The sequence below is a fragment of the Sardina pilchardus genome, chromosome 7, assembly GCF_963854185.1.
Source record: "Sardina pilchardus chromosome 7, fSarPil1.1, whole genome shotgun sequence".
NCBI classification, from domain to species: Eukaryota; Metazoa; Chordata; class Actinopteri; order Clupeiformes; family Clupeidae; genus Sardina; species Sardina pilchardus.
In genome coordinates this window covers 26,416,217-26,442,149 of record NC_085000.1, presented here as the reverse complement: position 1 = coordinate 26,442,149, position 25,933 = coordinate 26,416,217, and the positions used below count along the sequence as shown (strand labels likewise).

Sequence of the window (25,933 nt, the reverse complement as noted above, 5' to 3'; positions counted from 1 at the left end):
AGAGCGGGGAGAGGGAGGAAGCTGTATTGTCAGCAGTGCCTCAATGGGCCCTTTATCTCCCTCAGTTCACACTCTCTGTTCATGCTGTTGTCACGGTCATGACCAAATAATATTTCAAAAATTGAGTTTAGGAAATAAAGTGTACGAGTTAATTTAAGCTGATTAAGAAACCATTTTGAAGCAACATAATGTGGCAGCTCAGGATAACAATGTAGAGATAATGATGTAATGCTACTATGAAAGATTAAAGCTAAATGAAAAAAAAACAACATATGAACACATGGGAAGTTTAGAGAAATGTAAAAATACAGTCATCCTGAGGTTGCATGCTGTTCAGCATTGCCTGCCAGCAATTCCACCATTGATGTGTGTGTAGTGTTTGTGTGTGTGTGGGTGTGTGCATGTGTGTGTGTATTTGAGCGTGTGTATGCAATGAATCAGGAGACATCCTCTCAATGCCCTGAGGCAAACCTACGTCGAAAGGAACATTTCCCATGACGAGAGCTTCAGACTAAACACCCCATCCACAGAGCAATACATTTGACTTGGTCCTCCTTTTGTAAACTATTAGAATGAAAAAAAACATTAGGAGGATATAGAGGAAGAGGGCGAAGAAGAAAAGGAACGAGTCTAAATGCAGACTTTACTTGTCTCTCAGGAACTCGTCTCTCCCTCTCTCCCCACCCCTTCTTTTTTGTCTTCTCTTTTTTTTTCTCCTGTGGAGAGTTTTTGCTCCTCAGGTGAAAGACTTTAGGAGCGACTCATTGTGCTCGAGTGAAAGGGAGGCTGCCCCGGGCCACAAAAGAAGGAATATCAAGCCCAGGAACTTTGACTGTATGTAAAAGAAAAACACATCTTTTAGAAACGGAGGAGAGGAAGTGTGTATTGTTCCCTCCTTCCTGTGTCATTCTGTGGCTGAGTGATCAGAATGCTAAGACAGATAGGCTTTTTAGATAGAGGGGGGAAAGCAAACATACATTTTGTTCCACTTCACAAAGCTCAGCCAAGCAGGAATTTGCTTCTTTTGGTTTGTGTTTCAATAAACTGTCACTCCCAGATGCAATGGTATTACATACACATACATAAACATTTAAGAAAACAAGTGATTTATCAGAGATTACATGGTTGGTGAATAAGCTCATAGACCGTGACGGTATGAGCCTTTTGATATGATGGATTAGTTGTGAAGTGTGAAAGTCAAGCCTTCATTTGTTTTATTTTCTCTCTGCTTTTTGGTTTCTCATGTCTAGCACTTCAAAGTCCTGCTAGCTTTTCAGAGCTCCTGAATTACTCTCAATCTTATTAATTATAGTGCTTTCATAGGACTCCAACTCGCCTAAATATATATTTACAAGAATGTCATATATCATTGGTGAGTGACTTCGAACAAATATTTCCCAGTTTCTTGTTTTGATGACGGCCCAACAGAAGTCGAGAAAAATACTTGTATAGTTCTTGAGGGTGAGAAAGGCAGAGAGGCAGTGAGAGAAAAGGAAAAGATAGGGAGAAGGCCTCAGGGTTGTTTTGCTTTTTTCGGGCGAATCTCTCAATTTGATTGAAGGACTTGTGGGGCCGATCCTTGAAATGGATCCTGCACTTTGAAGGAGGAGGCAGCACCTGAGGACAATCTGTTTGTCTTGTGGCTTTCTGGCGGCGGCGCGGGATTCATATGCCCGTGTAATGTTTACCCAAACATGTCAGCTTTAAAGGTCTGGAAAGTGACGTGGGGGTTGCTGGTGGGAGGGGGGGGCTCGTCACTGGCTCTTGGACCATTCACACTGTGCTTAGCAGCGGGAGGTGCTCTGGGAATGGGACCGCATACTATGTTGTGCAGCATTTCGACTTGGATTCACATTTGTTGGTTCTAGACAGAGAGGGTGTAGTTTCATTTTAATTTTTGGCACATGCCACCTCTGTGAAACATATTCACCAACCTTTTACATAAATAAATCATGATGCAAATAAATACAATTGCAATTTTGCTATTGAGATTTGCCCATTCTCTGTCTGTTTACTTGAGTAATACATTGAATTGGTTGTGTGTGTTTCTACTTTGTTCCTCAAACCTCATAGTCATCCCTCCTGGGTGGTCTCTTCTCAAGTGATTACAACACTTTGAAGAACACCCTTTTCATATCCTCTGACCTCCCATATACAGTTTGTGTGTGTGTGTGTGTGTGTGTGTGTGTGTGTGTGTGTGTGTGTGTGTGTGTGTGTGTGTGTGTGTGTGTGTGTGTGTGCCCCTGTGTGTGTGTGTCTCTTTGTCTGTGTGTGTGTGTATGTGTGTGTGTGTCCATGTGTGTGTCTGTGTGTGTGTCTCTGTGTGTATGTGTGTGTGTGTGTGTGTGTGTGTGTGTGTGTGTGTCTCTGTGTGTGTCAATGAAGAGAGAGATGAAGGAAGAAGTGAGCTTTCCTTAACTGTCATTTTAAACCGAACGTGAACAATAATTTAGGACACACCACTTTCTGAAATGTTTTCCCTTGACTGGAGTCTACCCAGGTGCTCGACCTAACTCTACCTTTGGCTACAAATGGCAGGCCACATTATGCATAACAACTATATATCAGCCTCACACACACACACAGCCATCTGCCCCATACAGCCATGCTGAGAAGGATAAAGCCCAGAGAGTGTGTTTGAGGTGCTGAGCAACTGCATTTGAAAACACAAAGCGCTCTATTCTGAGCACACTCTCAGTCCACCAGTAATGGAACTTAAAAGTGCTTCTGAAGTTTGCTATTTTCTTTTGACCCTGGTTAGGCTCATGCATAATGGGTGGAAAAGAAAAAAAAAAAAAACTTCATAGAACTTGGCCTGTAACTTGTGCACGTCGTTCCTCGCCTCATTCCCAAAATGCAAGGCGTCCTAATAGCCTATGCAGTGTTTTGTGTCTTTTGTAAGAAGTGTCTTTGTGTGTGTGTGTGTGTGTGTGTGTGTGTGTGTGTGTGTGTGTGTGCGCCCGCGCGTGTGTGTGTGTGTGCGTGTGTGTGTGTGTGTGTGTGTGTGTGAGTGTGTGCGTGCGCACGTGTGTGTGTGTGTGTGCGTGTGTGTGTGCGTGTGTGTGTGTGCGCGCACGTGTGTGTGTGCGTGTGTGTGTGTGTGTGTGTGTGTGTGAGTAGGGAGTGAATGAAGGCAGGACTCAGGCCCCGGGTCCCCCGAAAAAACCTCCTGGAGCTTTTGATGCAGAAGAGTCAGCGGCAGATTAAAGCATACCGCTGCCAGGGCTCATCGGAAGAGCGAGGCCCTCCAGACCCACTTCAAAGATGGGTTCTTCTGCAGCCTCCGTGCGGCTCCGTGCCCCAACACGATCGCTCGAGTAGTCTAGTCATGTCTGCGCCCTGAATTCCTCAAGCCAGAGCCTTTACATGTCTCCGATGCCTCTCAATGCTTCTCTCTCCTCTGTGATTTTTTTTTTTGATTAGCAACGAGAAGGGCAGGACCTCAGCAGCTACCTGAGTCTGTAGTTGTTTGTGTTCTAGTGAATTGTGAAAGGATTTGCCAACTTTCACGGAGGAGAAGGTTCGCAGTGAAGCTGAATGCTTAGAGCACATCAATGAATTCATTAAGAGTTATCAATTTTTCCAGAGTACATCAGTGGATATTTGGTCTAAATTAGTTAAAAAAATATCCACATTTGTAATGGTGTAATGATTAGTCCTCATTTTATTATATGCAACAGCTTTTTCAAAGGGATGTCAATACCTCTTTTATGCTGTGTCTGAAAATATTTTTTATGCTCCATTCACCTGCTTTTCATCCACTCATTGCAAAGGAATGGAATTGCTCTGCTCCATTATAGATTAGTTTGGCAGTTTTGATACAATGGACTGGATGATAGCCTTGTCTTTCCACACAGTTGTTTGGATCAGAAGGGGAGTTTGTTTGGCCTTTTCCAGATGTTGCTGATGTGACTCAAAACCGAAAAATAAATATAACGGCAAAGGGACAAATGTCTCAGGTGACATAAGTCTCACCCTGAGTTCATATCTCACTCTCCCTTTTTCTCTTTCACTCTCTCTCTCTTACTCAGTCTTCCCCCTAAAAATAGGCTTTTGCCTCCTTGCTCACTCATTTATCTGAAAAAAAAAAAAAAATAAAAGAAGCTGGCTGATGAGTCCTGACATTGGGAGAAGTGGGAGAACAAACAGCTGCTACAGATTGGGGCCCTGTATTCACGGCATGTGCTGACATCCATGAGCAGGCCCCCTCTGCCCGGCTCCGCTCTGGTCCACACTTACGGCCTGGCCTGGCCCAGCCTTGGTGGGGCTCATCCTTTCAGCCTAATCAAGCACCAGGCCGTCGTCACAAGACAACATGAAGACAATAGCAATCGTGATGGCTCATCTTGATTTCCACAACACGGTCTCATCCTATTAACTTTCTTCTTCGTCTTCATGGGGACTTGCTTGTAGAGGTATAAACAATGGCGGTGTTATCATTGCAAACTGGCAAGCGCTTTTCCATGGTGTTCACTTTGACTTATTTACTGTAGATCATCTGACATCTGGTGCTGGCTAAGATGGCGCTCAGAGCATTTGCCAGCTGTAATCATGGCAAAAAAACATGATGTATGCACAATGGCTGCGACAGCACTTGTCCCTCCATATCAAGTGAAAATCCATTGTGCTTTACAAGAAAATCCCATTATTGTTGCTGGAACAATACGATATACGACAAAAGGTCTCCATCTTAGCTAACTATGAGGCTCAAAGCCCCTGGTTTATGGAGGGTGTATAAATAGGGGACATAAAGCCTTTCTTTAAGCACCGTGCTTTCACAGAAATATTATGTGTCACGATAACAGCCAGAGTAATTCAAACGTGGCTTTCATTAATTGTAATTATTCCAGTAAAAGGCAACATGTGGCATTTGAATGCTCTCTCTCTCTCTCTGTCTCTCTCTTTCTCTCCCTCCCACCCTCCCTCCATCACTCCCCTCAGAGACCTCAACATAAGGAGAAATGTGTTGAATCCTTTGATATAAAAAAGGGGTTTCAACCGATCACATTTATTACTTTCAGTCGCTGGATGATGTTGCCAAAGAGTTCCGGACCACAATATTTCCACTTTTCTGGAAGTGTGTCATTGTTGCAAGACATTCATTTGAGCCACATACAAATGATTCCATTTGATTGATTCAGTTTGTCAACATAATAGCTCCCTCAGAACATGACATACAATACATGACTATTCATGGGTTTCATCAGGTTCCTTTCCACAGGTGTAGAAAATCAAGCACCTAGATTATGAATGCAGACTGCATGGTGCTTGATTAACCCACCTGTGGAAAGGGACCTGATGAAACCCATGAATAGTGTCCATAGGATGTGTGCATTCATGTCTGTTCTGAGCTTGTATGCATCACTTAAAGTGGCATACCTTAAACACCTTCATAATCATTGTTATGGTACACTGACTTATAATAGGGAGTAATGTCTGGTATGGTATGCCTGGTATTGCAGGGTACAAAAGTGACCCCATATGTCACTTTTCAATACACTGGATGCCCCTTTGGTGTAATCTCCCAACGTGTGAGGCCGTCTGGTATACTTCCATGGCAACCCATGCACATCGAAAAAATGACACCAAAACTTGAACCACACCGGTATGTTGAAAAGTGACAACATGGGGTAAAAAGCAATTTTTGCATTATATTGCGTTGATGGATTGCTCCCCTTTTTATAGGGCATGACCCCAGTAGCCTGGCCCCTGGTCATCATTACTGTACCCATAAATCATGACTAATGACACTGAAGTTGCCTGCCGAAAGCTGTGTTTACACAGAAATTACATTAATAATAGACTGCTGCTTATTTTAAGACTTGCAGAAGCAAGGCTGACTGTAACCACATGTCATGCACTCAATTCCGTGCAGAACAGTGTTAATCGATAAATCTAACCTCCGTGACAGCATTTCAAATTATTTACACCAATTACTTCTGGACGGCAGAAGAGCACAGCATGTTTTATGTAAATGTGTGCTTGTGTGCTCTGTGAGTGCCCCCCCACACACACACCCATCCCCCCCAGCCAATAGGCCCGTGTACTATTTGTTCTGTGTGAGGTGATTTTTTTTTTCTTTCGCTCTGCAGCCTCTGGCGCTGTGTGTTGCCTGTGCTTCGCCACCGTGTCGTGAAATGCAGATCACGGCGAGGTCAGTCCTGGTCGGGGCCCTGTTTCTCCTCAGCCTGACGCAGCGCTCCCCGGGCCCTTGGCCCGACCACATTAGCATTTCACCTTGCCTTGACAGCCTGACAAAACAAATAAATAGGCAGGTATCAAATCTGACCGAGGGAATATTTTCAGACTTTTCAGTTTACCTTTGCGAGCCCGGTGGTCTCGCGTCGTGCGGCGCTGCCCTTTTCCCTCCGGTTCACGGTTATTAGGACGAGGAGACGGGGTCTTGGAATAAAGTGCCCCGGCTTTTTTGATTCGGTCAGCAATGTCCGGAAATGAGTTTAACATGTATCTGAGGGTAAACGTAGGTTTTGCTCTCTCGTGTAGTTGAGAAGCAGTTTGCCTTCCAATAGCCTTTGCTGTGCAGCTGGTGTAAAGTCCTTGGCCTCTGGCTGACTGTCTTGTTGATCCGTATGTGACCATACTGTTATGCATTCAGATTTTGTTATAAATGCTATGTGAAAGATGAGAAACAGCCAGACGGCGAGATGGATTGCGGGGGTCTTTTTTCGCAAGTCACAAGTTTCACTCCAGAACACCATGTAGTCGAGAGTTAACATATATTCTGTTGAGATCTGTGACATTCCATTGGCAGGTGGTTAGCTTGTTAGGACTGTGTTTGGCCGACAATGACAGATCTGTCACGTTCTTGATTTCCCTCGGAATTTCACTTCAAATACGCCCCTCAAAATATGTAAGGTTGATATTTTGGTGCTGGCGTGAATATGTATGCTTTGAGACATGCCCCGTTTTTCCTCTAACATGAGATTTTCATTACGAATTTCTTGCGGTAAAATCCGGGTTCATGACTTTCCGACAAATAGCTGTTGACATTGAGCGAACTGTCAGCAGGCTGGTCTGAAGGGCGTCAGCAGAGGGACCTTTCACATCGGAGCAGAATACCAGAAGATAAAAGCACTCCCACTGAGGCCGGGCGACCCACACCCGCACCAGCGATCACTTGTTCTCTCTCTCTCTCTCTCTCTCTCTCTCTCTCTCTCTCTCTCTCTCTCTCTCTCTCTCTCTCTCTCTCTCTCTCTCTCTCTCACTCTCTCTCTCTCTGTCAAGACACATTGAGGCAGGGGAATAAAAAGTGTGAATGAAAATTACTCTTGACCCACTTTGGGGGCCCCCCAAGAAAGAGAAATTGAAATTCATTTGAGTGGTGATTGAGCTGAGGTGGGGTAGATTAGAGAGAAGGTAGGAAAACATCTGGACTAGGGGCCAATCAAAAAAAAAAAAAGAAAGAAAAAGAAAGAAACAGGAACACCAAAAGGAAATTACAGCTGCTGAACAATGATTCAGTGCGGAAAGTTTTCTCTTTTTCCCCCTCCCCTACCCTCGCTCTTCTCCCTCCCCTCTCTGAAGAACGGTAAAGCGCACAGGTGTGGAGTGTCTTTGATATCAGAAACCATATGTTTCATCTGAAGGGGTCCTTGGCTGGACGTCGCGGAAGTGGCCGTGGCCAGGGTGTCTCATCAGCAGCAGCCGGCCCAGAGATTGAGCAGGTCACACTGCAGGTGCTGCCACGGGACTTGGGCCGGGGCAGGGCGGGCCCTTAATCAAAATGCTGGAACGCTATTGGCACAGCAGATAACAGGCTGCAATCCGATATGTCAGGCCGCTCGCCCTTCATCAGCAGCGGCGGAGACGGCGGCTGTGGCGGCGGCAGCCATTTCCGCTCCAACTGGCTCTGGTTTTGCATTAATTAATCGGGGAGGGAAATGATAAAGGGTTAGTGATTAAAAGACGACGCCAGGTTTCGGGATTTCATAATTACGCCGCCTGTATTACTGAGCCGTCTAAAAAAAGACGGGAAAGAAAACAGACGGCGCCGCTCACACAACCATGATTTCTGTTTGAAATGTGAGGATCTGTGCACGAATTGCATATAATTGCTCTGTAAATATAATCAATATTTTCCACTTCCCCACCCTCCCAATCGCTTGCTCTGGCTTTCTACTTGATTGTTGAAGCAGTGGAAATTTATGTACACAACATTCCTCTGATATTCTTCAAGCTTATTAAATATCTATTGAATAATGATACTTGTGTGCAAGTTATGCCCCCCAGAACAGATGGCAGAGAACAATTGTATAAACAATGGCATGAATGCATGTGTAAATCAATGCAGTATATCTGATGCATCAATATGTTAGTATGCAGGTATTGTGGATTAGTTACTAGTCTCTAAATGGCTAATCTATGTCTGATGCCAGATTTCGTTCTCTTACCTCTTTCCACAGAGATCTCAGCATGAATAACATCAGTGAAATCCAGCCCAACGCATTCCACAACCTCCACTTTCTGTCCGAGCTGTAAGTAGATGCTCATATATCTCACTGAATGCAAGCCTATGTGGCCTGGGTTTCCAATCAGTTTCCTGGGGTTTGTGATTCAACTGCAATGAACTGGAAATCTATATGATCAGTCAGTAATGATAGCATTCTATATGTGATAAGCAAACAGGCCCTCAATATAACTGTCAAGAATGTGGCCTTGATTTTAGCTTAGGGACATAGTGCAGAGAGATTACTTTCAAAATAGTGAAAGCTTGAATAGTTTGTGTGTGTGCGTGTGTGCGTGTGTGTGTGTGTGTGTGTGTGTGTGTGCGTGTGTGCGTGCGTGCGTGCGTGCGTGCGTGCGTGCGTGCGTGCGTGTGTGTGTGAAATTTGGATTATGCCATGATTTATGCTTACCTTCTAGTCCAAATAAAGAATTTAAAATGTGTGTGCGGCGCTCGCAGAAAGATGGGCAGTGCATCTCTCCAACAATACCAGCCGATTACGTCCAAACCCCAACATACACCTACGCTTCCAATATTTCTACAAACCTTCTTTCCAGAAGGTAGAATTGAAAGAAGATCAGTTAGTTCTCCCTCCCTCCCTCCCGGTACTGCAAGTGGCTGGTGTTTTGGTCCCGCTGAGGTTTGGGCGCTGTGGGTGCCTGTGGCTACACAGGGCCTGGGCCTGTGGCCTGGAGAGGGGGCTTGCGGCGGCCCCCGTCGCTCCCCCGAACGGCAGGGCCTGGTGCCCTGGTTGCGTTGCGGCCCTGTGAAGCAGAGCCCGGTGCCACAACACATGGTGGAAAAGCAAGTGGCTGCCAGCTCATCAGCCTGGGTGTTTGCGCAGACTGGTGTCTGGAAGGGCTCAAGACTGCTGAGGCAACAGGCTTTTTCAGAGGCGACAGGCTTTTTCACAGGCCCAATGTGGTGGTGGTGATGGTGGTGGTGGTGATGGTGGCAGAACGAGAGCTCCCATCCAGGGTGATCCAGTAAGCAGGAGTAGTTTCTCTAGAATTCTCGGACTGAGCCAACGGCAAGCGGCAAGCAGCATTTTTTCTTTCGTGCTTACAAGAAATAGTGGAAGGAACAGAGGAGGAAATTAACCTCATCAAATACTTTGTTTTCGTCTTGACAGTGATGAATTATCAGGCTCTTGGCTAGCTCCAAACAATCAAACAAATAGAGTGCGTATCAAGTTTAAGCACGCTCACTTCTTGCGGAAAAGAAAAAGGAAAATCTTGGAGTGAATTTGGCAAGTCGTCGGGAGCTGGTGGAACAGTTTTGTCGTGCCAAATTAATGTGAAAAGCAATTCCGACGGCTATGTCCACTCCACAGCACAAGGGAGAGTCAAATCCCCTCAGCAGCTATGCCTGTCTGAACGGGGAGGGGAAAAAAAACACACTCAACGAGGAGGATCCCATCCGATGACAGAGCTGCTTCTAGTCTAAACCAATCAGACAGTTTCCTGTGGAAAACGCGTGTTTGCTCATCAGCACTCCGATGAGATATTAAACAGCAAAGGCGAGAGCCTCAAGATTGGGCCACACAGAGTGAAGTTTAGGTTGGGGATGATGTGGGGGTGGATGGGTGGGGGGTCCACGGATGACGTTCTTAAGGGACAAGCGCCGCTGGGGTGGGTGGTATGGGGGGATGAGAGACAGAGACAGAGAGAGAGAGAGAGAGAGAGAGAGAGAGAGAGAGAGAGGAGTGGGATCTTGAACAAGTGATAAGTAGATCCTCATCAGAGGAGATCCAGAACCCTCTCAATGTGTATTGAATGGTGTGTGTGTGTGTGTGTGTGTGTGTGTGCGTCTGCACGTGTGTCTGGGTTGGAAGTGATGAGGCATCCTGCATCCACTGGTCATGCCTAACCACCCAGCCCTTGCGCCGGCAGCCCCCTGAACAGCAATTTGTTCAGGTGAAACCTGGCTTAGCTCAGACGCGGCGGCCACGGGATGGGAGAGTATTAGCAGAGAAATGGAAAGCACCTGGACACTCGCTTATGAGCACTGACAGCGCTCTGAGTTGGCGATGTAGTGCAGATGGGCCTCAAAGATGTGAAAAAAAGACAAGAAAAGAAAAGAAAAGAAAAGAGAGAATGAACGAAACAAAGGAAAAAGAAGTCTACGACGGAGACAAATGCCTGTGATTGAAAATGCTTGGCACTGTCAGAGGGGTGTCATGGACACGCCACACATGCCAGCAACCAAGTGGGGCTGGGGGGATAGGGGAGGAAATGTAATATTCTACAGATATCAATATTTATGGTTTCTCTGTCAAAGCAAAAGGCTGCTCCCGCTGTCTGAGGCCGAAATGACTGCAGAATACCCCCCACTCCCCAAACCCACACACACACTCTCCTCAAAACACACTCTTTCTCTGTCTCCCTTTGATAGAACAATGCCCTTGGACGATTTTACCCCAAGGGGCAGAATCCAGGAAAAACAACTAACTTCACTACAGAGAAAATTGTTGTTTGTCAAAATTGCTTATAATCACAAGGCGCATTGGGAGGATTTTTGAGTTGTGTGCTCTTCTTATTCATTGACCCCCTCAATTTCAGCTTGTGCATCTGATCATTTTTTTATGAACGAGTATTGAACGAGTAGACATGTGTTATTTATTTTAGCCCCTCTCAAAAAAGTAAATACCTGGAATTATCAGAATATTTCATATCCATTACCTAGAGAAGACAGCATGAATAATGAATTACGTAAATAATTGTGCTGTTGTGCTATTGTTGATTTTCTACTGATGTGACTTCATCACAGACCCTTCAAGTTTGCAAAGTCCGTAAAGTGACATGGTCACGCAGAGATACGAACACTTCAACATTAATCACAGATGTGCTCCCACGGGGTTAAAGGACCAACCTGGATGATAATGTCATCACGCAATGTACACTGATTCAACATGAATTTGCAGTCATCTAAAGTAACTAAAGACATTTCAGGCCGATCATGGTACTCTCAGAAATGTTACTATCACAAACAGAGATCAACAAAGCAACATATTTACATACCCAGGCCCAGATCTTTACATACACAGGAACATACATATTATCCTTTGATTAGTTTCCAAGCAAATGTGTATATAGTTAAAAGACATTAAAATGACATTAATAACATCTTACTCAGCTTGACTCATAACTGACTGGTGCCTCTTCCCAACATATGAAAATAATTGCATCTGCATCCGACAATCACTGAAGCCTTTCATGCAATCTGTTCCTCAAGGTCATGTGTCTGCCAAGCATATCTTTGTGAAAGATGCAAGACATTAAGTAAGAATGCAATTTGTAAAAGACTCTTTTCAGCAGACATAGTCTGCCTTCTAAATGAACACCCCTTGGAAGGATGACAGTAAACTACCATTTACCCAGAAATGATGCACACGGAAAGTTAGACAGCTCAGTTGACATAATCTAAAAAAAATAATTTATATAACTTGCTTTAAAACTATTTATGAATCAACAAATCATGATGATTTTGGAGTTGCGTATATGTCCCTGATGAACGCAATTTAGGTTTCCTCTCTGTCCTGACTCTCAAAATCTCTCTCAGTTATAGATACAATACGCCAGCCCTCCACATTGAGGCAAAACCACATCAAATCACTCCACTCTTCAACCATTCCAAACCAGTGGTTTGCTCTTTGACATCCCGTGAACCAATGTGAATGTGATGGCTGTCAAAACAGCTAATGGAGTCAAATGGCGGAGCACTGTGTAACTCTAGAACAGCTAGAGCTAGCCGCTAGCGCCCAGTGGAGACCATTGGCCACCATGTGGGAAGTGTGCTCACTCAGGCCGGATGTCTGAGGTTAGCCTAGGAGGTTTGTTTATTTGGGCAATGGCCAAAAGGCCCTTGAGGCTAACCTGCAGCTCCCCATTGTCTTTGTTGTGTGTGTGTGGTGGCCGCTTAATGCACGCTGATGAAAGGAGTTGAATAAGGTGTGGGTTCGTAGAAATCTGTGTGTATTTGTGTGTGTATGTGTGTGAAGTCATGTGCCTGTCTTTCTCTGTGTGTGTGTGTGTGTGTGTGTGTGTGTGTGTGTGTGTGCACGCATGCCTCTGTGTGTTTGTGTGGAGGTGTGTTTGGAGAGAAGGGGGTGTCTGCTCATGAGTATTTGTTTGAGCACCTGGCTGTGTGTGTGCGTGTGTGTGCGTGTGTGTGTGCGCAGTCTCTTCAGTGACATGACCTGTAGTGACGCCACGACTGCCTGAACTAATTCCTCTCACCGCACTCCGGAGATTAGGTGGGGGAATGTTTGCCCCCCCTCTCCTGTCCGGCCCCGGTACCTGATGAAACCAACAGACCCCCGGCCCAGCGGCCCGTGATGAGCGCTCAACTTGTTGCCTTTAGATCTGCGCTGCGCTGTGTACACAGCTAAGCGCCTGCATATGATGTTTTCATTACGGATGCCTACGGAGCGAAAGCTTCGTTCGCCCCCCCCCCCCTTCTCCTCCACCCTTCCCTCACTGTCCCCATCTTTCAGTGCGCGTTGATAGAGGAGATGAAAGAGAGAGAGAGGGAGATAGAGAGAAACAGAGGGAGAGAAAAGGAGAGTGAGAGAGAGAGAGAGAGAGAGAGAGAGAGAGAAGGAGAGAGAGAGAGAGGTGAGGTGGGCGCAGGGCTGCGTTTACTGTGCTCACTCAGGTCTTTTATGAGTATCATCCCAGAAAGCAAAATAGAGCGGTCACGTCTTTGGAAGGCTCCTGCCTCGAAGGAGAGCGGCTTTTATAGTGGTCCCTATGGTACACTTGCATGTCGTAACATTTTATGTGTGGTGTTTGTTCCTTTGTAACGTCTCCAAAAAGGATGTGACTGCCATAAAGCAGAGTTTACGGCATGTTTATCCTTTTTGAAGATGAAAAAGGGGAAAACGGAGAGGCTCTCCATGCTGAAAGATAATATCTGTGAGGCTACGCTGTTCATGTAATCAAATGATTTCTTTTTTCAATTTTTTTGCGTTTTGCGTTTTTGCTTTCTCCCCCCCCCCTCCAGCTGTGATGAATAGATTTATTTTTCATTCTGTGGTTCCACGAAATCATGAACCATGTTAAAATCCGAGCGCTAGGTATGCAAAATGTCCTGTCAATTTACAAACACAAACCGCAGCACAGTGCGTATGCCCTTGTGCCTGGGTATAATGATAGGAATTCACATCTGGCCTGCGTATATTTGCTCGTCTAATTTGTGTATTTGAACAAAAAAAAGTGTTTACTTTTTGACCACAGTAAAATCTGTTAAGCACTGAGAAGCAGTTAGAAATGTATTAGTCATTTCCAGTAATGTGACACTTTTGGGAGCAAAACTTCACTTAAGCAGATTTGATGAGAACTGGCACCGTCCGTTCTGTTTACTTCTGATGATAGTACTTCTGCCTTTGGGGATGTCATCCAATTAATATTTTGATTTTGAGGAGGAATTGTATTCATTAGTGCCCCAGAAAAATGTTTGATGAACTCATGGAAGTTTGTATGTGTGCTCACGTAGGGGTGTGCCTCCCTGTGTGTATTTGTGTATGTCTGTGTGTGTGTGTGTATTTTCACTGGAGTTCGCATTTAAGTGGGTGAGTTCAGTTCCCACTCTCTAAGCAGGGCAGAACCAACAAACAACTTGTCACATTGCATGTTCCCCGTACACAACCATGTCCCGTACTCATAACAAATCGCCAGAGAAAATACCCAGAAATCTTCATGAGCGTTTCAGAGCCTAAACTAACTCGTTCACGCCTAAAGCTTGTCTCAGCCTGTGGCCGGCCCTTGCTGCAGGTGGATATGAGAAACGCAGTGTGCTCTATGCCATGCTACGCTACCTACCACAGAGTTCTGGAGGTGTTCCCTGCAAAAGACAAGCTATAATAAACCATAAATTGGGTCATTGAGTGTCTGTGGAGGCCATATGGAATCAGTTAGGCCGCCCGTGTTGCCATTGCCATTAGCCACATGGAGCCGGTGGGGTAATTTGTAACATGTCTTGTTCAATGCAGTGGCCCTCAGATCAGCCCAGCCAAGGGAGCAGCGCAAAAGCACCACACACAGTGTCCTCTCCCCGTAATGGACTCATCTGCAAAGAGGAATGGACAAGATACTAATACATTATCATCAGGAAGAGACAGAGCGAGAGAGAGAGAGAGAGAGAGAGAGAGAGAGAGAGAAAGACCAGAAGAGAGAGATCAGAAAGCAATATGCAGACTATTTATTATGGCCATGCTGTTTTATTGTGATATTCTGGTTGCACAAAAAGCAAGGAAAGTAAAATATTATATTTCCCACTGGATAACCAATATTTTCTTACTGTTTGATGTGTTTGAACCTCACAGTTCATTTGTTTTATTAAGGTTATATTGTTCAACAACAACATATGACTTACTGTATGACAGTAGGGAAAAGAAAAACATTTGCTGCTACTAAAACGAATCAGACCGTGATGGATAGAATCGGCCCTGGGGCAGGCAACAACTGCCAGTGATATTACTGGAAGTTAAATGACTTCAAAGTAGCGCACTGACCAAAATTATTTCACTTCAAATCCCTCCGACATCCCAAGTTGAACAGGCTCCCAAGAAAGTGGTGGTTTAAAGGGAGTTCAACAGAATTTACATCTCTAACAGCTTTCAGACAAAGCCTGCAAGGCAACAAGTTAATATTATCCAGAAAAAGTCCATGCTTCCACGAAAAATAAGTGCATTCGTTGAAGTCTGACTGCTAAGTCAAAGCGTCATCTCTTGGCATTTAGTTTAAAAAAAAAAAAAGAAAAAAAGATTTGAAATGAAGGTTGAGTATTTATATAACCTTTGCCATGACTTTATGTTAGATACCTTTAATTCAATCCTCTAAATAGACTTTAACCTTGTTGTATGGCAGAGGAGATCTATCATGCCAAGTAACAGAATAGCATGATGTTCTAGTCTTGTGTCATATTTTATTCTATTTATGCACTACGCTGCCAGTGATCTAGTTTACTGATTGACTGCAAGTGAGATATCTTGTTTGACTTTATAGCAAACTGTATTTCACGGTTGTTGTGAAATCCTTTCTTCCATTGTTCTCTACTTCCTTTCATTGGACTCAATCTAAATTCCTTGATAACAGATAGTTGGTATCCAATTACAAAGCTACTTACACTCTCCAGTTAACCCTCCCCCCAACCATTTCAGAACTTAAATATCTTAAAACTTACACAGCCTCATAATGTAATTGACTCCACCAAACTCTTATAGAAGCACTTTGCCTCCTCACTGATCTCCAGGCCCTGTTATTATGACTTCAGTTGCGGTGTTTGATCTAGCCCCAATCTAATCCACCTTTAATACTGACAACAGGTACAGTACACACCCTCCAAATAAATAACCTTTAATTAAAGCCGGTGTGAGGAGGACTATAGCATTAAGTGATATTTAAAGTGGCCCAGACGAGAAGTCTAGTCAAACTGTCTGGCTATCAGCCACACTGTCTTCACATGGGTGAGAGGACGGATGTCTTGTTTTACCACTGACTTGACATTTTGATGATATGGCAATCTGAAACCATTCTTTTTAATATTATGTAATATGACATAGGCATTTTGCTTGCAATTTGTTGTTTATATGAATGCCAGAATTCTTGGTTGTGGGCACTTCTAAATTCAGTTATGCATATGCAATGTGTGAAAAAAAATATATATATTATTGCCCTGAATATCAGGTCAAACAATAACAATTGCATTTTCCCACAACCTAAACTTTTCAAGATAAACGAAATGATCAGAATGAGTGAAATAACTGAAAGCCACACAACCAGCTCAGTGTTTGTGGAGCAAGCGGAGACTGGCTGTGCAGAACATCGTCAGATGACATAAAGATTAAGAGCGCTCTTTCAATGTTGAGAGAAGCTTCCTTCCCGTTTTGCACTCTGCACAGTAGCAACGTGTTATGCGCTGTTTGCAACAGATGTCTCCAAGGCCCATACCATCTGCTTTGATGGAGAATGAACAGGCAAACACAAACCAACCATCTCAGCAACCACCCCTCCTCCCTCCCTCCCTTTTCACCAAGACCATAAATTTCCCCCCACAATCCCTACAGAGGTTAATACTGGGCAATCTTAGGCCAAGTGGGACATCTCTACAATCAAAACAATGTGACAGAAGTGTGATATTATTGCTGTGCGGCCTGTTTCAGCCAAGTCTGACCAGACCGCAGCTATTCCATGACACTTGGAGCCGATAGGAGCTGGCGTGTATTCCTCACCCATCCCCAGATAACCTCTATCACTCATCCCTCGTCATCTTTCCATTTTCGAGATAAAAACACATGTCTGTGCTGTGGGAGAGAGGCGTTAGAACGCTCCGGGCCAGGAGAGACTCTCTCTTCCACTATCTTCACACACGCACGCACACACACACGCACACACACACACACACACACACACACACACACACACACACACGCTAGCCTGGAGCCATCTAGCGCCTCACCCATCTACTCATCACATCAGTGGGTTTCAATTTGCCTTTTTTCATGACTTTTCTTCTCTCAGTTCTTTTTAAACATATAAAACAAAAAACAGAAAACATGTGGCCTTATCATCCTCGTGAAAAAAAGTACCTCATTTCTCTTGTTTTCCATGACTTCACTTTATCCATCACCTCATCGTGGCTTTCATCAGATCATCAGGTCAGTTCTGCTCCTCATGCCCTCTCTACACCCCACACTGCCCGTAGCACTGTTCAACGCGGATTAAAAGCAGACTCATCAGACAACAGTGCCTTCACTCCTCGATGACGTGTGTCTGTGCGTAGGTACACATGCAGTAATGAAGATAATGCCATTGGCGTCTATCTCTTGGTATCTCTTTGGATAAGGAATTACACAGGTGCTTTTTTTGAATCCTTCAGATGGTAAATGACCGAGAACTCAATTACTTTTCTTGAAAAAAATCAGATTGACTTAAAAATAAGAAATTAGTCAGTGCAACTGCACATTCTGATCATAGGAGCTCACACCCTTGCTACTACACTATTAGAGGTTTTAACCAAAGTTGGAGTGGAGGCTGTCATCCACTGCCAGCATGATTAGTTGAGAAGAAGGATTGTAATTTGCTAGAATTATCTAATAAGATATACTCTCCACTTTCTGGTTGGCTTTTTCTTCACAAGGTGGTTATTTATTATTGGATTCAATACAAAAAACACATTGCTGTTAGGACAAAATGTGCAAAGTGTGAAGACAGCCTTGATGCCTGGTCCCCTAATGTTTTCATGCAGAGTTTATGCATCTCTTTCTCATAAACTCGGTTTTAGTGTCTGAGCAGTTTATGATTAATATTTGGCTCAACCTCAGTCGACAAATTTACCCTGGGCTCAAAGGCGTCCTTTGAATACCATACACACTCACAGATAAGTCTAATATATAAATAAAGCACTGTGAATGTCAATGTGGTTCTGGTTAGTCCACTTAATAGGAAACAAATCAAGATGCTTGGAAAGGATTCGATTTATGCCACATTTTAGGATCAACAGATCACGACATAAATAGTATTTACATAAAATTAAGTGTTCACACTGTCCACATAAATTAAATTTCAATTTGAACAAAATAAAGTTTTTAGTACTGAAAGCAATGAAACCTTTTTGAAACTCAATGATGTAATGGAATTGAAAAGGGGTAAAAAGAGGGATTTCAAATATTGTGTGAGTGTTGCAAAAATGTGATGCCTATCAAGGTCTTATTTTCCTCCCCCGCCAACTTGCCCCCTCCACTCCCCCTTCATCACAGTATTCTTCTCGGTTACAACTGCAATTATTTCTCCCCAAACAAACCCAAATTAAATCCAAAAAAGAGAATGATTAAAGTTTTACGGTATTTTGGCCCCCAATGAAGCATCTAACAAGAGACAGATGCTGGGCTGAATGTGGCTAATGCTATCCATCCGTCTCTGTGTTCCCTGTGTCTGACTGCGGGCTGCTCGTTGTCATCGCTGCTTACATTTGCAAGAGGCCTCTTTCCACACAGAAACACAACAGTACTGCCAGTTGACACCAAGTTTAAACATAAAAATGGGCATAGGCTTTGAACTGCTCCACCAGGTCTATTCGTTTACCACATATTTAGCAACACAAGGTAACACACTGTTGTATAAATAGCCTTGTAAATACTATGTCATAATTGCATTTACAAGTTAACACCCTGTTTGAATAATTTTAGCTTCTTTTGTGGAACCATGAATCGGCAGTTGTTGCATTACTAACATCTAAATTCTTTTTATGCCTGCGTATTTACATCTCTTAAGTACAACATAAGAGGTGACACTACTGTCCATCTTTCCTGTATTACAGTTGTCGTTCCAATTGTTAGAGTTACCCAATAACATATCGGCCATGGCTGAGTAGGGTGAAGTGTGTCTGAATAGCTGGCTTGTGTTAGCAAACTGCAGGGCTCCACATGTGAAGCGCAGTTTCAATTTCAGTTGGCGGCAATATGCCCCAGCAGCTGTTTCCCTGCAACACTTTCTTCAGTGATAAAAGCCGTAAACCACATAGAAATATTTTAATCTAACACCTCCTCTACGCAAAAAAAGCTTTATTACTTTGTCAGTTTGAGGCTGAAAGAGAGTTTATTTTTTCCCCTTCAAAGCCACAAAAGAAGTGTAGCATCTCAATAAAAGTCGAATCAAGCAAAACTGATTAATTTTTGCTCTTGACAGAAAACAATATTTTCATTGTTTTCACTTCACATGTTGTCCTAGTCCCAAAGCTCAGAGGATCTCGATAGTGCACTTCACCTTTTAAATCTATGCCATTGGTACCATGTTTTTCTCATTCTCACCTTCTACAATCTTAACGTTTAAAGCCCATTAACTGAAATCACGGCACTTTGAATTGCGGACCAAAGAAAAGAAGTTGGATGAGGACAAAAGCATGCAAGCCAGTGCGAGTTACAAAACAAGGGCTCTGAGAGTCTTTTTGTGGGCTGCACGTTAATGCGGATTACTTTTATTGATGTCAGAACCTCTGCCTTTTCCCCTTGAAGATGGAACCTTTGAAAAAGCTCAGATTTAAAAGGGCCCATGGGGCCAAACCCGGTGGAATCTGAGAATGTATTTATGAAACAGATCTGCATGTAAAAAGACAGACGCCACTGATTATTGAAGCAGGTGATTGGCAAGAAAAAGGGGGGGCCTAAGTCCTTATATCTCAGTGCAACATCTTTCCTGATTTGTTGCGGAGTCCAAACAAGACTGAGTGGTGTCTGGGGAGGTTTTAGTGGTGTGATTCATTTCCTACCTACGTGAAAACATCTCTCTTATTTATTTACATGGGGAGAGGTAAAGCATGCAGCCAAACTCCTCTCTTGCCTCCAAATCTCACACTCATATTTTTCTCCACGGAAAAACAAATGCTCGTGACACCGTCACCCCTTTTGCGTCGTGTCAGAAATAGCAACCGAGGTGGCCTGTGGTCTGGCACCTGTGGGAGCGGCTCGGAGGAGATCTTCAGAGGCTCTGACTTCATACCGCACCAGCCGAGCTCGAGTGAAAAGCTGTCTGTCTTTTCGGCTGACACGCCAGGCACTTTTCACCAGCGCTGCCTGCCTTCTCTGTGACAGGGCAGGTTTGTTTTGGCCAGAACTGTCATATACATCACGTTTGCTAGTCTGACGAAAAGGGCTAAACAAGGGCCACGGTACACAAAACTCAACTCTCTCTTTCACTCTCTCTGCCTCTTCTCTCACTCTTTCTCTCTCTCTCTCTCTCTCTCTCTCTCTCGGTCCTTCTCTCTCTCAAAAAAGTGATGCCTTGGCAAATGGGAGCCATGCCTCACACGTGAGAAAGGGAGCAAAAGTTGGGGGAAGAAATGGGCGAGATGTGTGAGACACATGGGTGGTCTGCTCTCACCAGAGGCCAGATTTATGTTTAGACTGCCCTTCCAGGCCCCGTAAGCCAGAGGAACGCTTTTTGACAGTGCCACCCATACAAACAGATACAAATGGTTATTAGGTGATTTATTTGATAAACAAATTGATTTGCGCAAACAGGCAAGTTGACAGCTGTTAGGCGTTCAGTTTCCCTCTCTATCCCAAGATGGCTCTCGTCCATATGCCCCAAGGGCCCAGAGTGATATGAGGGTTTGACTCCTGACACTAAGGTCTAAGAGACTGAACAAAACTTTCATTCACACAACAGGTCCAGTTTCATTTCGTTTGCCCTATTTTCTTCAGAAACGGGTGTCGCGGAACGAATCATAATTGATTAATTAGTAAGGCATGTGCAAAATACACAGAGGTATGTTAGCATTGCTGTCGGTCTGCTATTATGGGGATTTGACTCAATGGAACATTTTTAACCTTACATTTTTAAGGACCCAAGGAAATAAGAATTCAGAAGTGAGTAAGTGACTGAGAGAGCAAGAGAGTGACAGAGAGAGAGAGAGAGAGAGAGAGAGAGAAAAACTCCTGAAACTCCAGCTGTGGAAGAGCTTGAGTGTCAGTGAGCTCCTCAGGTCCCTGTAGGTTTCTTGTGCAGTTGAAAGTTAGTGAGTGTTTCCAATCCCCCCAGCCTTCAAAAAACACAAACTTTCATGAATCTGCCAGAGAAGGACCTCTGCTAAAGCCATCACTGCTTTGGACTTCAAGTGAACCAAACTATGTCTTTGTCCCCCCCCTCCCCACCTCCTTCCCCCCAGGCGTCTCTCCGGCAATCACCTGAGACACATCCCCGGACTGGTGTTCCAAGGCCTCTACAACCTCAAAGTTCTGTAAGTACCCTAGCTTTTTGGAACATGAAAAAAAAAACAGAATATTCATTTTGAGTCCTTCCAGAAAATGTCATAATTTACATGCAGGCCCACGATCGCTTGCTGTCTGCCAGAGGTTCATATGCCTCATTTAGAGAAAGAAAATGTTTTGGTAACATTTTCTATTGGGTCTTTTGTGTCGAATGTTTTGTGGGTGTTTCCTACCACAACAAAAATGAAAACACATGAGCAGAAAGTAAAAAAAAACAAATGTTAGTTTGTAATCATTTAATTTACATGCTAATGATATGCATGGGTCAGATGTATCAGTGACAGATGTCCTCTACAGTCTTTTTATAGCTGCCTTTTCTCACATAGTCTTACTTTCTTGGAGAGCATAAAGGAAGGCTGGTCCTCAGACCACATGAAAACGGCAACACACAAATACACTTCCAAGATCAAAGCGCTAAAAAGAAAGGGGAGGGGAGGATACGGAAGTAGATAAGGCCTTTATGTGTTTGTTTTAAGCCGACAAACGTGTTTTATTCAAGCGACCCAGAGGAGCGGGACAGGAACAGTAGTGATGTGCTCGAATGAATGGGTCGGGCGATCGGGTTCTGCTTCCCGGGGCTGGCGCTGTCTCCTCCGTTCCTCCTCTGCCTTGGAGGAGCGGACACCTGATCCGCTACTATCTTTTCTCCCTGCGCGGCTCGCCTCCGGGGAGAACTGGGGCGGGAGGAGTCCGTTTCCCTGCCCGCTCATTCATCAGAGTCCCTGGGCCTGTCAGATCCATCACCAGGGGACTCGGCGCTTAAAGGACAGGGGGATCCCTTTACTGCCTCTCGCGCGGCGGATGTTCCCAGACCTGACCTTAACAAATATCTGCACAAAAACGGGGGTTGGAGTAGGGGGTGGGAATGGGTGGTGGTGGTGGGGGGTTCTTTGATTGACTTGGATAAAGTTGTTAAGTTTCTGGATTTCAAGGATCCAGTATCGGGAAGCAAATGTCACACATCAAACAAGGCGTATGCAAAAATGTCCCACTTTGCAATATGGAAATCACATTGGCATTTCTGTAATGGACTTGTTAAAGTGTTAAGGTCTTTCAAAGGTGAGAGAATGTGAGTGTGAGAGAATGTGAGTGTGTCTCTGTGTGTGTGTGTGTGTGTGTGTGTGTGTGTATGCACGCATGCAAAAATAATTATTTATCTTAGTCCTGACTGTTTGTAGAAAATGGCAGTAAGGAGGCTGAGGCTTATTATGTTATTACTGAAAATTGAATACCCAGATGGCTGGAGGTCAAGGCACACTGTTGGCTTGAAAATCACTCCCAGCTCAACCTTGGAGGAGTTAACAATACCAGCTCATTTCCACGTCTATTTATTACGTTTGTTTGCCGTCAGAGGGATCTCGGCATCAGCTGACCTTGTTTGGGGTTAGCTCAAGGTCCCATGGTGTTCTCACCGGATACCTCTTTGATATATGAATCAAGCAAAACAACCTACGTGTTATCCAACCAAGAATGTTTGAAGTCTGCATAGAATAATAGCCATGTCTAGCTATGCTATCTAGCTATGCATTCTTTACCAAAACAAAAATAGTGGAGCACATTTTCGTGAAAAAGAAAATCTTTGTGATTTTCTAATGACTCTTGAAGCACACACACACAAAAAAAAACATATTTGAATGAAAAAATGAAAAACCCTCTCTGACATCATCTCAGTGCTATAGCCATTTGAAGTCCAAGTGCACAATGGCTGTTGTGGCACCATGATTGCCTGATAAAGGCATCCTGGCCACAAAGGCATGCTTTATACTGCAAACACTGGCAACTTTATGCTGCACGCTCAAATGTCAGGGGTTTCAGTCGATTGGACATGATAAAGCTGTCTGCTGCGTAATTAAGCCCTATCGTCTCAGACGGCAAGGTCTCACGTTGGAATCATTTGCATTGTTCAAAGAGCCGGCGCATTTATTGTTCACTGCTTCCTCTTCCCTTTTCATTCAGCAGGCCTTTGAGCATGACATCAGCAGCCCACCCAAGGAGGCCCCCCCCCCACTCTCTCTCTCTCTCTCTATCTCTCTTTCTTTCTCCTATCCTCCCATCTCTCTCTTTCTAATTTCTGCCTTCCTCCACCCCTCCCTCTCCTCTGGTTTCTTTCATTGAAAAGGAACACCACACGGTGAATGAAATAATATCTCGCGACTGATTGATGTCAGGAAGTTTACAACGCTCTTGGCCTCCTGTGTAAATAATAACTCTGCACGGAGGAGTCGGACCAGCATGCAGTGCGTGCGTTCTGTGATAGCACACTATTTCCTCACAAGAGAAAGTTCCCATGATGCTTTGGTGATAGTCACTCTGAGTCCTTGAATGAGGTGTGTGTGTGCAGAGATTCGCAAAGCTTGAGTCTTTCCCTTAGGCCTAGTTTACCACACTGGTGTGTCTCCATCACATGATGAATGGCTGTCAGTACTGAGAGTATTTACTCTAGATCTTGAAAACATAGGAACAAAAAAAATTAAGTCCAGAGCTTGAGTAATCAGAAAACTATTAAGGCTGCTACAAAACGCAAACATCAACAAAACCCAGACTGAACAGAACCAGCAATGTTCAGAAATACGCCACACCATTAAGTTCAAACCTTTAGTTCAGACCACAATGTAATATGGAACTATTTCATATTTCCTGTCTAGGATGTTGCAGAATAATCAGCTCGAGCGCTTACCCAGCGAAGACCCATGGGACTTGCCCAACTTGCTGTCCTTGTGAGTATGAATCTCTTTCCAACAAATCATGAAACAAACCTTCTGGTGACATATACAGTCCAACAGCTTTGTAAACTACCAATGAGGTACCCTGAAATGTTTTTCTGGTTCTTTTGCATTATCTTCCTTCACTGTGTTTTGACATAAACTTCTACAGGGGTCCAAATTATACAAAATATTGTTTTTGATGACCTGAAAGCCTTCCAAATGCAATGTGAAAGACACACTCTGTCATCTCTTGGTCAGTGAAAGGTTTGGTGTGAAAGCTTTAAATAAGAATCAAGTTCCTATGTGGCAATCCTACTCACACTCAGCTGAGACAAGACAACTGATGTGAAGCCAAGCTGTTTGGGGGGGGGGGGGGGGGGGGAGTAATTGAGTAGGTGCTGAAAAACAAAGCGATCAACTAAATCTCTAACAATTCTCCTCCTTGATGCTTCCAGAAGCACAAAGTAAAACCAAGGACCCTCGTCGAGAGCGAGAGGAAGCTGTGAATCATATGGCGAAGGGGTAGCAAATAACTTGTTTAGCGGCAATCTATCAGATGCAATAATTTGCAGTTAGGATAGAGTTGCCTATTACTGTAACCCAGCCATGAGGTAACACTTGGCAAGTACATGTAATAGAACCAGTGCAGGAAAGCCGGGTTATTTATACGCCTATTAGGACCATTAAGGCCTTCATTAAACAGCTTCCACCAGGGAGGATCGAGTTCACAATTTATGGCACACAGGGTGATAGTAAAACAGGTGTTCCATGGCTATACAAGTGTCAAGCAGAGAATTCGGTCAATTCGTTTTTTTTGTAGTAACTCGAGGAAACCCATGTTTTAACAGTACTACGTAGCAGATGTTAAAAGCTGTCGAAAAGGGGGGAAATAGCACTAAAACTATTGCATAATTTGTCATGCTGCTTTCTCCGAAAATGTGGCAAAACAACACAGATGAATAATCACTGAAGTCTTCGGGTTTTTTTTTCTGAAGCACGTCCTGAAAACCTTTCCATTGGCCTGAATAATTAGATTTGGATCAGTCTCAGATAAGGCCCAGGAAAGTCAGGGAAAGGTAAGTACATTAGAGGAGCAAGTCTGTGGAACCCAGGGTTGTTTTGATATCAAACTTTGCGAGTGGAAGACGTGTGCTTGGGGGGGGGGGGTTGCTTGTGAGCCCCCATCTGGAACCCATGAGGCAACCACCAGACAATCCAGCACCCGAAAAAGAGCACAGAGATCTTCAATGAGCTGTGAAGGAACCCAATTTTCCATCAGTTACTCTTCCCTCTCCCTGCACTGCACTCCAGCCATTTCCCTCCCTAATCGGAATCATGCCCCATCCTAACCAGTTCCCCATGAAAAGGTCAGAATCTAAATATTGTCCGGGGGTTCAGCTGGTCTATTCCATCTGTTCCAGGTCCATCTACCCCTCAATTCCATCAAATTGCTTTGGCCTCCCCTGCACAATACCACCAAGGCTCTGCAGGCCCCTGTTTTCCAAATGAATAATTCCATGTAAATATCCATTCGGTCATTTCCTTTACCTTGCGAGGATGTTTTCATTAGAGTCATGGCGTACAAATTTAATTTCTTTGCCACCAACAGAGTTTTTCCGAATGGAAGACATGCCTGGTTCCACCAATGACTCCAGACGGTAACTTGTGGCCAGGGCCTCCCTGAAGCGCAGCTGAGAGTTGGCCGCGCGCCAAGCTCACGCTCACTTTCAAACCCACCCAACAAAAGAAGGGATGATTGAGCAAGGTGTTTAATGCCCCCCATCCCCCCTCATGCTCTCCCTCCAAAGTCCCCTCCCCCACCTCAAGCACTCCATCTTAATATGCACATTCTCATGTGAGGGTTCACACACACACAGGCGCACACACACACACACACACACACACACACACACACACACACACACACACACACACGCACACACACACCCACACACACACACACACACACACACACACACACACACTTGCACATGC

At 44.3% G+C, this 25,933-nt stretch overlaps 1 protein-coding gene across 1 annotated transcript in view; it reads left to right on the top strand.

The window, feature by feature from the left end:
* Positions 1–25,933, top strand: part of LOC134087811 (leucine-rich repeat-containing G-protein coupled receptor 6) — a 66,262-nt gene that overhangs the window by 22,123 nt on the left and 18,206 nt on the right. The window contains exons 2-4 of the mRNA XM_062541570.1: positions 8,424–8,495; positions 21,131–21,202; positions 23,879–23,950. Of these exons, the coding sequence (XP_062397554.1) occupies positions 8,424–8,495; positions 21,131–21,202; positions 23,879–23,950 (216 nt within the window). The remainder of the gene's footprint in view (positions 1–8,423; positions 8,496–21,130; positions 21,203–23,878; positions 23,951–25,933) is intronic.